At 38.6% G+C, this 14606-nt stretch overlaps 3 protein-coding genes across 3 annotated transcripts; all 3 read left to right on the top strand.

Annotated features, from left to right (window-relative positions):
• Positions 1–147: 147 nt before the first annotated feature.
• Positions 148–2406, top strand: LOC109010409. Its single transcript, XM_018991244.1, has one exon. The coding sequence runs from the start codon at positions 148–150 to the stop codon at positions 2404–2406; it is 2259 nt and encodes a 752-aa protein (XP_018846789.1).
• A 2239-nt stretch (positions 2407–4645) lies between these two features.
• LOC109011611 lies at positions 4646–7860 on the top strand. Its single transcript, XM_035687530.1, has one exon. It carries the CDS (start codon positions 4861–4863, stop codon positions 7114–7116), a length of 2256 nt encoding a protein of 751 aa, XP_035543423.1. The 5' UTR covers positions 4646–4860; the 3' UTR covers positions 7117–7860.
• Positions 7861–8813: 953 nt separating this feature from the next.
• LOC109010402 lies at positions 8814–11063 on the top strand. The gene has a single exon (XM_018991234.1). The coding sequence runs from the start codon at positions 8814–8816 to the stop codon at positions 11061–11063; it is 2250 nt and encodes a 749-aa protein (XP_018846779.1).
• Positions 11064–14606: the final 3543 nt, after the last annotated feature.

Below are 14606 nucleotides of genomic sequence, written 5' to 3'. Positions count from 1 at the left end.
GGAGCAAAAGTCGAATAAGAAAGATAGTATATTTCAAGATCGGTCTGGCATGCACCAGATAATTAAATAAGCACACGCAGGCTTTTCAAACCGGCCACCTCTCACCCAACAGGGAAACGGAAGAAGAAGAAGAAGAAGAAAAACAAGATGGGGAAGCTCGGATGCAACATTGATGGGAACCTGGATGATACAAAGTTCAGCCAGCCAATGCCATGGATGGGCCTCTACGTTGCAGCAGCGTCCCTGGTCTTCCTCATCACCATGGCCGCGGATGTCATCCAGGGGATCCGCCATCGGAAGTTCTGGTTCCCCTGCAAGTTCTCCTCTCTCAACGCTACTTCCCTCACCTTGTTAGCTGTGGCAATCAAACTCTCGGTGGATTTAAATGCATCGATGCCCAGCCGGAAGGATCAGCTTGCAAAACTCGGCAACACTGTCTTCATCTGTACGGTAATGAGTAATTCAATGCCTTCCCTTGGCACCATGGAAAACAAGGAAATGTTCACCAACATTCTGGCATTAGGAATACTTGTTATCACTGTTATTGTGAATATTTGCATCCAACTAGCCACCGGAGTAATCTATGTTTTCTGGAAAGAACAAGCTTTAATCCTGTTTATCATGCTTGTTCTGCTTCTTCTCTTGAGTTTTTCTGCCTTGACTGTTCCAAACACTAAGCAGTATCTGGAGCTCAAGTACACTGAAAAGCACCAACTAGCTCTCAAAGAAGGCTTGAATCAAACCGGGAAACCGGTTGTTGACAAACTTAGAGAAGATCTCATGAAGTATTGGATGATGGCTCATACGGGCAACCCCCAATTTGTGGTGGGGCGTTCAGTGACATGCACAGCTTCTGGAGCATTTTGTCTTCTGAGCCTCGCAACTTTAGCACAAGCAATGGTTAGATCCCAGTTTATGCCATGGTCATTTAAATTTTGCAGCGGAGAGTCTGATTATAAGTGGTCCACAACTGTAGTTCTTGCTACTCAGACAGTTGCGGCAGGAGTCGGTACTATTGGCCCAGCATGTAGATGGTTCATCGCCATCAATTTCTCTTGCCCTAACAGAGGAAATCAAACTGGCAGAAAAGGGTTTAAAGTAGAGAACTACTGGATCCAGAGCCTAGTAGAGATGAAAGAGAGCCCATTAACTTTCATACGTGTTCGTAACAAGCACTGCAGGAAACTTGCTCATGATGCCAAAGATCATTTCTTAAACTTGTGTATTGGAGTGCAGATTGGACTTGTCTTAATGAGCAAGGGGATTCGCCTCATTTCCACTTTATTTGTAAGCCGGATCTTGTACTTCTACGACTGCTGCCGAGGTTTGAAGAAGAAGTTTATATTCAACAGTGTTTCAGACACCGAATCAGTTTCAGATTCACGGCCTTGCTCAAAGCTGGATCTTAGCCGTTTTGTTTTGGATCTCGAAGGGGAGGATGCATTGGTTGAGAAGATGAAGAAATGCAATTGGGACCCTACTGATTATTGGTTTCGGATGGGGCAAAAGAGACGACCTAATTACCTCATAACACTATTGAAGAGATCTACACATGGATTCAAGGGAGTGGTGGAGTTTGACAGTAACCAAGTTCCTTCTTTAGAATCTGAAGAACCGCCAAACTGTTGGGCTCTTCCTGTGGTGACACTAACATGTATTGCAGTAACACTTCCAAACATCAGTCCTACATCAATTCAAGAATTACTATGTGGTGTGAACGAAGGTCTGACGTATATAAGACTCTTAGAAAACAACCTGGACACAAGAGAAGAATTGCTCAACATCAGGAGGGCAGCAGAGGGGGTGTGGTTACGAGTGGAACTTTACCGCAAGTGGCTGGATGTTGATCTCCATAAACTGTCCCTTCAAGGAAAAACCCAACAGGAAACACTTCAAAAACTTTCAGATACTGCAAAGAACAAGCTTTTGGAGTTCCACAAGAATCACACGCCGCAATGTTTGAAGCACGGTCCTTCGAAATGGCCAATCAAGATATTGGCTGCCAATTCCATGTATAGGATAACTCAAAGTATGCTGCTAAAGAGACAAAGAGAAAATGCCCAGAAGGGTGAGAAACTATTTGAAACAGTAGCTGTCATGATCTCTGATATACTGGGTGCTTGCCTCACTAACATGCAACGTTTTATATCCATGAAGTGTTTGAGCAGCGCTATCGAGGACAGGGAAGACAGCGTGAGACATGCAGTTGACATTCTTGGCAAAGCTGAAAATATTCTGAAACTTCAAGAACATGGAGCATTTCCCTGTTTAGATCCCTGTCAAATGGCAAGCATTGAAGAATGGCGTTTACTTTACATGCAAAAGCCCTTGCCTTTCAATCCTTCTCCGTCAGAGAGTGAGATAGCTTCTTCAAGCTCAAGTGACCTGTGCCTAATCATTGACTAGAATCGGCAACTGTGGAGCTGAAAAACGTCGATCTGAGACAGCTTATGCTTTTCATGTCAGTGCAAACATTGTCCTATGGGAAAAAAATGGCTTCGATCTGCTTCTTTTGCAACTACTCTCCCTATGTAAGGAATTAAAGTTTTGTTAGAATTAATCTATGAAATAAATAAAATATTATTTTGAATATTTCAAATAATTATATGATATATAATTAGTTCTTTATGTATTGAATTTTTGTGTATTGATGGAGAAGTTATCTTTATATTCAGATAAAATGGATCGATCGAGAAAGTATAAATCTCATATTGATCAATAAAGATGTATACAAGAATTTCGGATAAAAAATGTTGCTCACTCGAGAAACAATGTAATGTACAAATCTTAAATTCAGCCATCCATAAATTAATAGTTTATGAAAATACGTGACATCCTTAGCATTTGGGAATGAAGTACTGTTACAAACAAGCAAAGCGGAAAATTAGTCGTTGTTTCTAATAGATGTACAGTTCTAAAATATCATGATGCAAGTTATGATCAACATTAAATGGGCCTAATAATGACCATGCATTATGAATATTTTTCATCACGTAATTACGTTCAACTTATCAATCAGCTCTCTTCTTCATCCCTGGATTCTCGTAAAAGAGTATTTAAGTTGCTCGAAGGTCCACCAGGAGGAGGCACGTAAGAAATAAAAAAGGTAAGCCCATGGCCCATAGCTCTGTACAGATCCTTTCACGTGTCGGACTGTTACACCTTCTCTCGATTTTCATAATTGTATGTACCCATTCCACCGACTCTGCATAGAATATTGAGACCTCCATGGCCTACCATAATAACTCATTTTCAGAAGCGATTGGGAATTGGGGATTTGTGGGTATAAAGACTATTTTATTATTCTGCTAATCACTTTTCTCCCATAGGGATGATGATTGATGTGCGTCATTTCACATGTTATCGGATGCCAATTAAAGGGATGGGCTCTCAAAAATGAGCTCGGTATATGTGTATTTTATGATTGTGGGCAGATCGTAAGGTTGTTTTGGTTAGACCGAACTAATTTTATTTCATATAATTATTATAATTTTTTTTAATTTTTATATAAAATATAATAAAAAATTATGTTATAACAATATATTTTAATTTTTAATAAAATATCTCATCTTATCTCATCTGAATTACGTAACCAAACGAGACAAATCTATTAACAATCAAATAAAATTTTGAATTTGAAGATAAGTAATGATATACTTATAATTTTGACAAATCCTTTGGAGATAATTGTATATAGATATTAGAATAAAATATTTTGATATACATCAATGTAGTGTGTAAACTTTCAATTTTTCTTAATTCTTTTATTTACAAGCTGACGTAAAAGATAAATTCTCTACACCATTTACAAGATAATGTTTGGGTTGTAACTTTTCTTACGAATCATATCATGCCAAGTCAACATTAAGGAGAGTATATCCTTCACACTGGCTTGCAAATAGAATTTTTATTTTTTAATTCTTTTTACAATTAAACATGGAAGATACACTCTCCACACTGTTGATATGGCAATATTTTATTTGTAAGAGATTTGATTCAACTTTTCTTATAAAGAGTTATTTTATTATCAAGTTAGTGTATAGAGTACTACACTATTTATTTATATCACTTAAATGATAATTTTTAATTTTAACTTTTTTTAAATCAAATTATATCATGTAAGCACTAAACTAAGTGTGTTATCCACACTGGCTTGTTAATAGAATTTCTTGAAGAGTATTTATTATATATGGTGGATTCATTTGTATCTCAAATTACCAAAAATTTCGATTAACATTAATTTTTTTTAAAATGGGAAGACATCGATTAGCAGTCATAAAATAAATCACATTTAGGTTAGCACTAGTCTTGATATGATCCACAATAACAGAAATTTTATATCATGTCCAAGTATGTCTTCTGTTGCAGTGGAAGAATTCCTTTGAAATCTATCGTTTCCAAGTCACATATGGGTCCCCCATCATAATCAATCCCAATCATAATCCATTTTTTTTAAGCCAAATTGGGTCTCACGTTTTATGGATGTCATGAATAAACTATATATGTGCAATAATACCATTTGTGTAGCTCTATAGATAACACCCACTCCACTACCAGTCCCTTCAAATTACTAAATATTAAAGGTGCATGGAGACGGCCATAAATACAAGACAATAGATATGAGCAATCAAATCCTTGGTGGCAACGGAATCTTTTGGTAAACTTGAAGTCTTGGTCTATAAAACAACCAGAAGAACGTACATTCGACAATAATCAATGGAGGAAAATTCGAATAGAACAAACAGCATTCACGGTCGAATGTCGACATGAAATAATGGACCAAATAATTAGATAATTTAAGCACAATTAGCAGGTTCAAAACCGACCTCTCACCCAACAGGGAAACGGAAGAAGAAGAAGATGGGGAAGCTTGGATGCAACATTGATGGGAATCTGGATGACACAAAGTTCAGCCAGCCAATGCCATGGATTGGCCTCTACGTTGCAGCAGCGTCCCTGGCCTTCCTCATCGCCATGGCCGCAGATGTCATCCAAGGGATCCGCTATCGAAAGTTCTGGTTCCCCTGCAAGTTCTCCTCTCTAAATGCTACTTCCCTCACCTTGTTAGCTGTGGCAATTAAACTCTCGGTGGATTTAAATACCTCGATGCCTAGCCGGCAGGATCAGCTTGCAAAACTCAGCAACACTGTCTTCATCTGCACGGTAATGAGTAATTCTATGCCTTCCCTTGGCACCATGGAGAACAAGGAAATGTTCACCAACATTTTGGCATTAGGAATACTTGTTATCACTGTTATTGTGAATATTTGCATCCAACTAGCCACCGGAGTAATCTATGTTTTCTGGAAAGAACATGCTTTAATCCTGTTTATCATGCTTGTTTTGCTTCTTCTCTTGAGTTTTTCTGCCTTGACTGTTCCAAACACTAAGCAGTATTTGGAGCTCAAGTACACTAAAAAGCACCAATTAGCTCTCAAAGAAGGCTTGAATCAAACCAGGAAACCGGTTGTTGACAAACTTAGAGAAGATCTCATGAAGTATTGGATGATGGCTCACACGGGCAATCCACAATTTGTGGTTGGGCGTTCAGTGACATGCACAGCTTCTGGAGCATTCTGTCTTCTGAGCCTCGCAACTTTAGCACAAGCCATGGTTAGATCCCAATTTATGCCATGGTCTTTTAAATTTTGCAGTGGAGAGTCTGTTTATAAGTGGTCCACCACTTTAGTTCTTGCTACTCAGACAATTGCTGCAGGAGTTGGTAGTATTGGCCCAGCATGTAGATGGTTCATCGCCATCAATTTTTCTCGCCCTAAAAGAGGAAATCAAACTGGCAGAAACGAGTTTAAAGTAGAGAACTACTGGATCCAGAGCTTAGTAGAGATGAAAGAGAGCCCATTAACTTTCTTACCTTTTCATAACAAGCTCTGCAGGAAACTTGCTCATGATGCCAAAGATTATTTCTTAAACTTGTGTATCGGAGTGCAGATTGGACTCGTCTTAATGAGCAAGGGGATTCGCCTCATTTCCACTTTATTTGTAAGCCGGATCTTGTACTGCTACGACTGCTGCCGAGGTTTGAAGAAGTTGATATTCAAGAGTGTTTCAAACACTGAATCAGTTTCAGATTCACAGCCTTACTCAAAGCTGGATCTTAGCCGCTTTGTTTTGGATCTTGAAGGCGAGGATGCATTGGTTGAGAAGATGAAGAAATGCAATTGGGACCCTACCGATTATTGGTTTCAGATGGGGGAAAAGAGACGACCAAAATACCTCATAACACTATTGAAGAGATCTACACATGGATTCAAGGGAGTGGTGGAGTTTGACAGTAACCGAATTCCTTCTTTAGAATCTGAAGAACCGCCAAACTGTTGGGCTCTTCCTGTGGTGACACTAACATGTATTGCAGTAACACTTCCAAACATCGGACCTACATTAATTGAAGAATTACTATGTAGTGTGAACGAAGGTTTGACGTATATAAGACTCTTAGAAAACAACCTGGACACAATAAAAGAATTGCTCAACATCAGGAGGGCAGCAGAGGGGGTGTGGGTACGAGTGGAACTCTACCGCAAGTGGCTGGATGTTGATCTCCATAAACTGTCCCTTCAAGGAAAAACCCAACAGGAAATACTTCAAAAACTCTCAGATAATGCAAAGAACAAGCTCTTGGAGTTCCACAGGAATCACACGCCGCAATGTTTGAAACACGGTCCTTTGAAATGGCCAATCAAGATATTGGCTGCCAATTCCATGTATAGGATAACTCAAAGTATGCTGCTAACGAGACAAAGCGGAAATGCCCAGATGGGTGAGAAACTATTTGAAACAGTAGCTGTCATGATCTCTGATATACTGGGTGCTTGCCTCACTAACATGCAACGTTTTATATCCATGAAGTGTTTGAGCAGCGCCATTGAAGAGAGGGAAGACAGCGTGAGACATGCAATTGACATTCTTGGTAAAGCCGAAAAGATTCTGAAATTTCAAGAACATGGAGAATCTCCCGGATTAGATCCCTGTCAAATGGCAAGCATTGACGAATGGCGTTTATTTTACATGCAAAAGCCCTTGCCTTTCAATCCTTCTCCGTCACAGATTGAGACAGCTTCTTCCAGTTCAAGTGACTTGTATCTAATCATTGACTAGAATCAGCAAGCGTGGATCTGAAAAACAGAGACAACTTGTGATTTTCATGTTAGTGCAAAGCTTCTACTCCAGGAAAAAATGGCTTCTGCTTCTTTGACGAAGATTGTCATGTAATTACTTGCAACTACTCTCTCTATGTAAGGAAAGTTTTGTTCTTGAAGTGAAAACGACACCATGCTGATGCATGTCATGACCTTTTTTCTTTTTCTTTTCCCTTCACTAACGCCCATAGTAAATTCCCCCACATACCATTTAAATACTTCATACCAAAGATTTTGAAATAAAGGCTGGGAAACTGATGTGATACCTCTATGGTTTTGAAGAGTGAAGGAGAGACTTGGTCTCTCTTGCAGGCTATGGAAGCTGGTGGTTTGGTTTCTTATAGGAATTCGTCCAGGTTCCCCATTCTGTCTTGAGAGTCTGAATCGATCTTTGGGCTTAAATTTTGGAAGGAGAAGACCACCGGTAGTTGGCAAGGGACCTTCGTCGCTTTGCCTTCCCAAAATTCAATTGGAGTGTCGAGAGTATTTGTTTAGATTTCTCGAGTCGACATTTTCGCCGTTACAGATAATTGTAATGAATGGTTTGGAGTAAAAAGTCGCTGCTAAAAACTGTCCCTATGATTCCATCTAGTTCAGTCCGAAATTGTTGGGAGTAGGTTAGAGACTGTAATCAACACAAATCTAATAAAATACTGTTGCCTTGACCAATATCTTTGGGTCCCGAAAGTCTCAATCCGAGCCAGAAAGACTGTATCAGTAGATTCGGACGTGACAACACTGAATACACAATACTTTAGCAGTCATAAATAAATCACATTCATCTTAGCATTCACGATCCTCTATAACAAAGATGTATTTAATAATTAAATAATTTCTTTCATAAAAATCTCTCATTATAAGTCAAATTATGAGTCCCATGGTATTAATATTTTTTTTTAGAAGGGAAAGATATTCCAATCTTATTAATAACTCTCACTCGTGATAGTCATTGGATTAACATTTTTCTTTTGAGAAATACTACTATATTCTCTTAATTTATATCACCTACTTTATCACTTGATGGAGCATCATATTGTAATGTCATCTAACTTATTAAAAAAAATTAAAAAATACAAACATAAAAGAGTAAAGGGAATCTAAGTAAGTTTTTAGTATTTCTTTTCTTACATTTTCGGGTGTCATTTTATTTTAAATATATATTTTTTATTTTTTTAATAAGTCAATGTGAAGCTAAGTTAAGTTAAGGGATAAAGTGAGTGGTATGAATTATGGGCATAATAGCATTACTCATATTCTTTCAAATTAAATTATACTGTACGTGCAATGGAGAGTTTGTGTCCCTGAAATCTAAAAGGACCAATAAGGGGTCCCCAAGGAGAATTGGACGTGTATTAATAATATCCACTTGAGTAATTTATTTTGGCAATAAACTATATACAGAAGATTGTGCATCTTCAAATAAATTAAAATACTCGACATCTATAAACGGAAGACAAAAGGAAAAACCAATCATGTCCTTAACGGCCCTTTCAAAAAAAAAAAAATCATGTCCTTAACGGTAAAAACAACTAATAAACTCATCCGACAGATTATATGTCCATTAACAAGACAGTATTTATTGTCAAAGGATAACACGATTAAAAAAAAAAAAGTAGATCCAAAGCCTCTCACCTGACAGGGAAAAGGAAGAAGAAGATGGGTAAGCTCGGATGCAATATTGACGGGAACCTGGATGACACGAAGTTCAGCCAGCCAATGCCATGGATTGGCCTCTACGTTGCAGCAGCGTCCTTGGCCTTCCTCATCTCCATGGCCGCTGATGTCATCCAAGGGATCCGCCGCCAGAAGTTCTGGTTCCCCTGCAAATTCTCCTCTCTAAATGCTACTTCCCTCACCTTGTTAGCTGTGGCAACCAAACTGTCGGTGGATCTAAATACGTCTATGCCCCGCCGGCAAGATCAGCTTGCAAAACTCAGCAGCACGATCCTCATCTCTACGGTAATGGGTAATTCTATGCCTTCTCTTGGCACCATGGAGAACAGCGATATGTTTATGAATATTGTGGCCTTGGGAATACTTGTTATTACTGTTATTGTGAATGTTTGCATCCAATTAGCCACTGGGGTAATCTATGTTTTCTTGGGAGAACATGTTTTCATCATGTTTATCATGATTGTTTTGCTTCTCCTCTTGGGTTTTTCTGCTCTGACAGTTCCAAACACTAAGCAGTATTTGGAACTCAAGTACAATAAAAGGCACCAATTAGCTCTCAAGGAAGGCTCGAATGAAACTGGTACGTCCGTTGTCGACAAACTTAGAAAGGATCTTATGAAGTATTGGGTGATGGCTCATACAGGCAGCCCCCAGTTTGTGATGGCGCGTTCAGTGACATCCACCGCTTCTGGAGCATTCTGTCTTCTAAGCGCCGCAACTTTAGCACAAGCCATGCTTAGATCCCACTTTATGCCCTGGTCATTTAAATTTTGCAGCGGAGAATCTGATTATCATTGGTCGACCACTTTAGTTGTTGTCACACAGACAATCGCAGTAGGAATCGGTACCGTTGGTCCAGCTTGTAGATGGTTCATCGCCATCAATTTCAGTAGCCCAAAAAGGGGAAATAAAACCGGCAGAAAATCATTTAAAGTAGAGAACTACTGGATCCAGAGCCTAGTGGAGATGAAAGAGTGCCCATTTACTTTACTGGGAATTCGTAACAGGCACTGCAGGAAACTTGCCCATGATGCAAAAGACCATTTCTTAAACTTGTGTATCGGAGTGCAGATAGGTATTGTGCTAATGAGCAAAGGGATTCAATTCATTTCCATTTTCTTTGTAAGCTGGATCTTATCATGCTGCCACTGCTGCAAAGGTTTATTGAAGTTTAGATTTAGGAATGCTGAATCAGCTTCGGAATCACAGCCTAATTCAAAGCCGGATCTTAGCCGTTTTGTTTTGCATCTCGCAGGCGAGGATGCAATGGTTGGGATGGTGAAACGCAATTGTGACCCTACTGATTATTGGTTTCGGATGGGGGAAAAGAGACGACCGAAATACCTCATAAAACTCTTGGAGAGATCTTCACAAGAATTCAAGGGAGTGGTGGAGTTTGACAGTAACCAAGTTCCGTCTTTAGATTCTGAAGAACCGCCAAATTGCTGGGCACTTCCTGTGGTGACACTAGCAAGTATTGCAGTAGTACTTCCTAACATGAGCCCTAAATTAATTGAAGAACTCATATGTAGCGTGAATGAAGGTATGATGTATGTAAGACTAGTTGAAAACAACCTGGACACTAGAAAAGAATTTATCAACATCAGGAGGGCAGCAGAGGGGGTGTGGGTACGAGTGGAACTCTATCGTAAGTGGTTAGATGTTGATCTCCATAAACTGTCCCTTCAAGCAAAAAGCCCAAGGGAAGCACTTCAAAAGCTCTCAGATACTGCAAAGAACAATCTCGTGGAGTTCCACAAAAATCACACGCCACAATGTTTAAAGCACGGTCCTTCGAAGTGGCCTATCAAGGTATTGGCTGCCAATTCCATGTATAGGATAACTCAAACTATGCTGCTAAACAGAAAAAGCGGAGATGACCAGATAGGTGAGAAACTATTTGAAGCAGTAGCTGTCATGATCTCTGATATACTGGGTGCTTGCCTCACTAACTTGCAACGCTTTATATCTGCGAAGAGTTTGAGCAGCTCCATTGAAGAGAGGGAAGACAGCGTGAGGCATGCAGTTCACATTCTTGGTAAAGCTGAAAAGATTCTTAAACTTCAACAACGCAGAGCACTTCCCGGTTTAGATCCTCATCAAATGGCAAGCATTGATGAATGGCGTTCATTTTACATGCAGAAGCCCTTGCCCTTCAATCCCTCTCCATCAGAGAGTGAGGCAGCTTCAAATTCAGTTGACTTGTACCTAACCATTGACCAGAATCAATAAATCTTTGAGTTGAAAAGCAGAGACAGCTTAGCATGATTAGATTAAAATCATAAGCTTGCAGTTACCCTCATTATCAAATTGCAGAGTTTGTTGAAGGGAAACAAGGACATCTGCTTCTTAGATGATGATTGTGTAGACACTTGATATTACTGTAATTACGTGAGAGAAGTCTATTTTGCTCCCTCCTATAAATTACTGTAATCAGATTCAGAACTACCCACAAAAGCCAACAGCTCTATTTTGCTCCCTCATGGTCAATTACTACGGATGTTGGAGCCAATTGGAATAAGTTGACAGTATAATTGCAAAGTTTGATGCTGCTAATGAATTAAAGCCACAACGCCAGAGCAGTAAAAAATACTCGATCTAGTTCCATCTCTAGGCATTTAAATTGATAAGCCCAATTGATTCATAGAGCAGAAATTGCAATCAATTTGGAAATTTACAGAAGGGGAAAAGGGGCAAAAAGTTGCTCGATTCTTCATTAAAAAATTCCGTATCACAATCGGAAATATCAAAACCAACAACGACCATCACTTTCACCACAAATCCCCATCCTCCAAAACATACAAGAAGAAAACGTCCTCAAAACCAGGAGAACTAATCATCGTCGTTCCTCTTCTTCTACTTGCGGTAAGTCTCTTCGATGTGCTGTGCTATGAGAAGCCCAGTGCCGGCGAGCTTCCTGATATTCGGGACGGCGTAGTTTTGGGCCACGTAGACTCCGAACACCGTGCCCACAAGGAACAAGAATGTGCTCTTGATCAAACCCATTTACTTCTACTTCAAAATAGCGAATGGCTTCCCCAGAAGTAAAATCAGTCAAGGGTTTTTGGATGGGAGTTAGACAGATTCATTCACTCCTCACGCTTCTGGGGCCGTTTAACCTCTCCTTCCCAAGCAGCGTGATTCGTGAACGTGAAGAAAAAGAAGAAAAGTTAAAACCCTTTTTTCAAAAGAAAAGAAGAAGAAGAAGAAGAAACCCAGCCCATTCGTCGACGATTCTTCAGGGTTCGGCCTGCTGACTTGGCACAATTTGAACCCATTCAGCCTTTCCTTTCCTTTTAAGATAGATAAGAAAGTGTCTATCAAGATGATGACTTTGGGTTTCTCACAATTTGAGCCCATTCAGCCAATGACTTGGGCGTTGGGGTTTCAAGTTTCAACTATAATGGAGAATCTACAGGCCACGAGAAAGACAAGGAAATCAAGGGAGATTTTGAGTGCTGATATACAAGGAAATCACGAGAATCTACATGATGCATCGAGTGCTGATTGCTTTTGAGTTTTTGTATATCAGGGAAATCAAGCTATGCGTTTTTCTTACGCTCACGTAGACATAGGAAAAAAAAACAGTGATGAAAACTTGAAAAAGGTTGGATTGGAGAAGGAGACATGAGTGTGGCAAAGCAAGCATCTACATACAAAAAGACACAAGAATTGCGCACTCTAAAGCCCAATTTGCCCAATTTTTTTTTTTTTTTTTTAACCTTTACTCATTTGCCTGTAGAAGGGTTTCTTTTTAACCTTTACTCATCTGCCTGTAGAAGGTTTGTAAGTGATGGTGGTGACCCACTCACATTTGCCATGATTCAAAGCTGGTTCACGTCTTATGAGAGCATCTATTCATTGTCTGAGCCAATTCCCTCATTCCTAGGAGGCTTCTTCATTACAAAACCATGCACTTTCTTTCCCCTACTCTCCATCAAATGAAAAAGTGTTGTATCATTATACTTTCCATGGGGAAGGTGATTGATTCGGTGCTTTTGATTGAAAGAAAGATACAAAGAAAACAAAAGTGTACGTGGCTTTTTTTAAGTGCCTCTCTCTCTCTCTCTCTAGAATCTGTAGATTTTAGTACTAGTGCTTAGCACGTGGATTATGAACTTACGAGGGTTTTGCTCTTGATGGGTCGTTGAGGGAAAGCAAGCTGTAATTGTAATGTCTATTTTCCATTGAACAGATTCACATATTTACCCAAAAATAAAAATAGAGGGAGGATAATGATAAAGTTTGTGAACAGAGATTTCCTTCTAAACTTAATAACGTCTCGAATTTTTACTTGTTAAGATTGTCTTGTTTTTTCAGTTGTTTTAATTGTCATCAGAGTAGACAATGGTTTGTATGAATATGTATAGATCTAGGCATTTAAATTAAAGGTCGACCTAAAAAATGCACAAATAATAAAAAATCTCGAAGCTATTTCTGTAAGTACTTCAACCCTTCCCGTCGCTATGTTTAAAAAAGAGGTTGGGAGCTCTTTTAAAAACGAAAAAAAAATAATTCATAGACTTACTCAATATCTTAAAAGATAGATGCTTTTTCATAAATGTTAGAGAAATAAAGAAATTATATAAAATAAATTTATAAATTAATGAGATTTCATAGAATTTATTAGATTTATTTTATAATAAAAATAAGTTTACAATCTGACGTTCAACATTAAATTACATTAGATTATAGATTTATTTTTATGTAATTTTTTTATAGTTAAAATATTTCTATTTCTCTTTTAAAAAATAATTTATATATAATATTTTTTATAATACATTTTATAATAATATTATGAGATGATGTTTTTATAAAATTCTTAAAAATATTATTATTTTATAATATTATTATGAAATGCGTTGTGAAAATATATTGTGCGGATATAATACTCCCTTTCCTTTTCAGAATGCATAACGATGAAAAAATGTCAAAATACAGTTTCAGTTTGTAATGATCTCTTCTGTACTGGATAAGGTTAGATCACAAGTCTCGTACTGTGCTAACATCAATCAGGGACTGAAAACAGTTAGAAGAATCAATAGACGGCCCACAAGCAAGACCTATGCACTCCAATAGCCCCACATATTAAGGGATATGGCACACAAGCTAGTAAAGAAAAAGGACCCTTCGGTAGGACTAGATGGTGGGTCTCATAAGCAAAAATATATCAATGAAGGACTATAAGTAATAAGCAAAGCTACTCGATAGCCCACAATTAAACTGTGTCTTGCCAATAGCCACAATCAAACTATCTTTCAACAACTTATTTTCTATAAGTTTAATGGGCAAATTGAAATTAACCATCGATGAAGGAATGAACAATTTTTTCATCCACTACGGACTTTCTCTTAGAATAACTAAAGCAGTTACTAACTCTTAGCATTGGCTCAAGTGGTAAAAATATTGGTTTCGATAATATGATTCATCCAAGGTGTGGAGGAATAAATGCACATAGCCCATAATTGAGTCCAGCTCACCAGACAACCATTAGAAACAAGAAAGAAACAATAAGAGACAGAAGAGCATGCAGGTGCCAAAGATCAATGAGAGTAAGTTAGACACGCCAAGGGACAAGTCATATTATAGCAGGAAGCTTCAGAGCATGCCAGAGAGAAAGTAGGCAGATGAAGAAAGCTGACACCATCAACAAATGGATATATATATATATATAAAGCACACAGCCAGATGAAAGACAACGACTACTCACGCCGACTCAACTCTCTCTCAATCAGATCATCTTCTTCTTCAGCAGCTTCTCGAGGAAGACAGCGT

Source organism: Juglans regia, chromosome 2 (assembly GCF_001411555.2).
Source record: "Juglans regia cultivar Chandler chromosome 2, Walnut 2.0, whole genome shotgun sequence".
NCBI classification, from domain to species: Eukaryota; Viridiplantae; Streptophyta; class Magnoliopsida; order Fagales; family Juglandaceae; genus Juglans; species Juglans regia.
The sequence above is the reverse complement of the archived record's forward strand: the minus strand, read 5'-3'. Positions and strand labels throughout refer to the sequence as shown.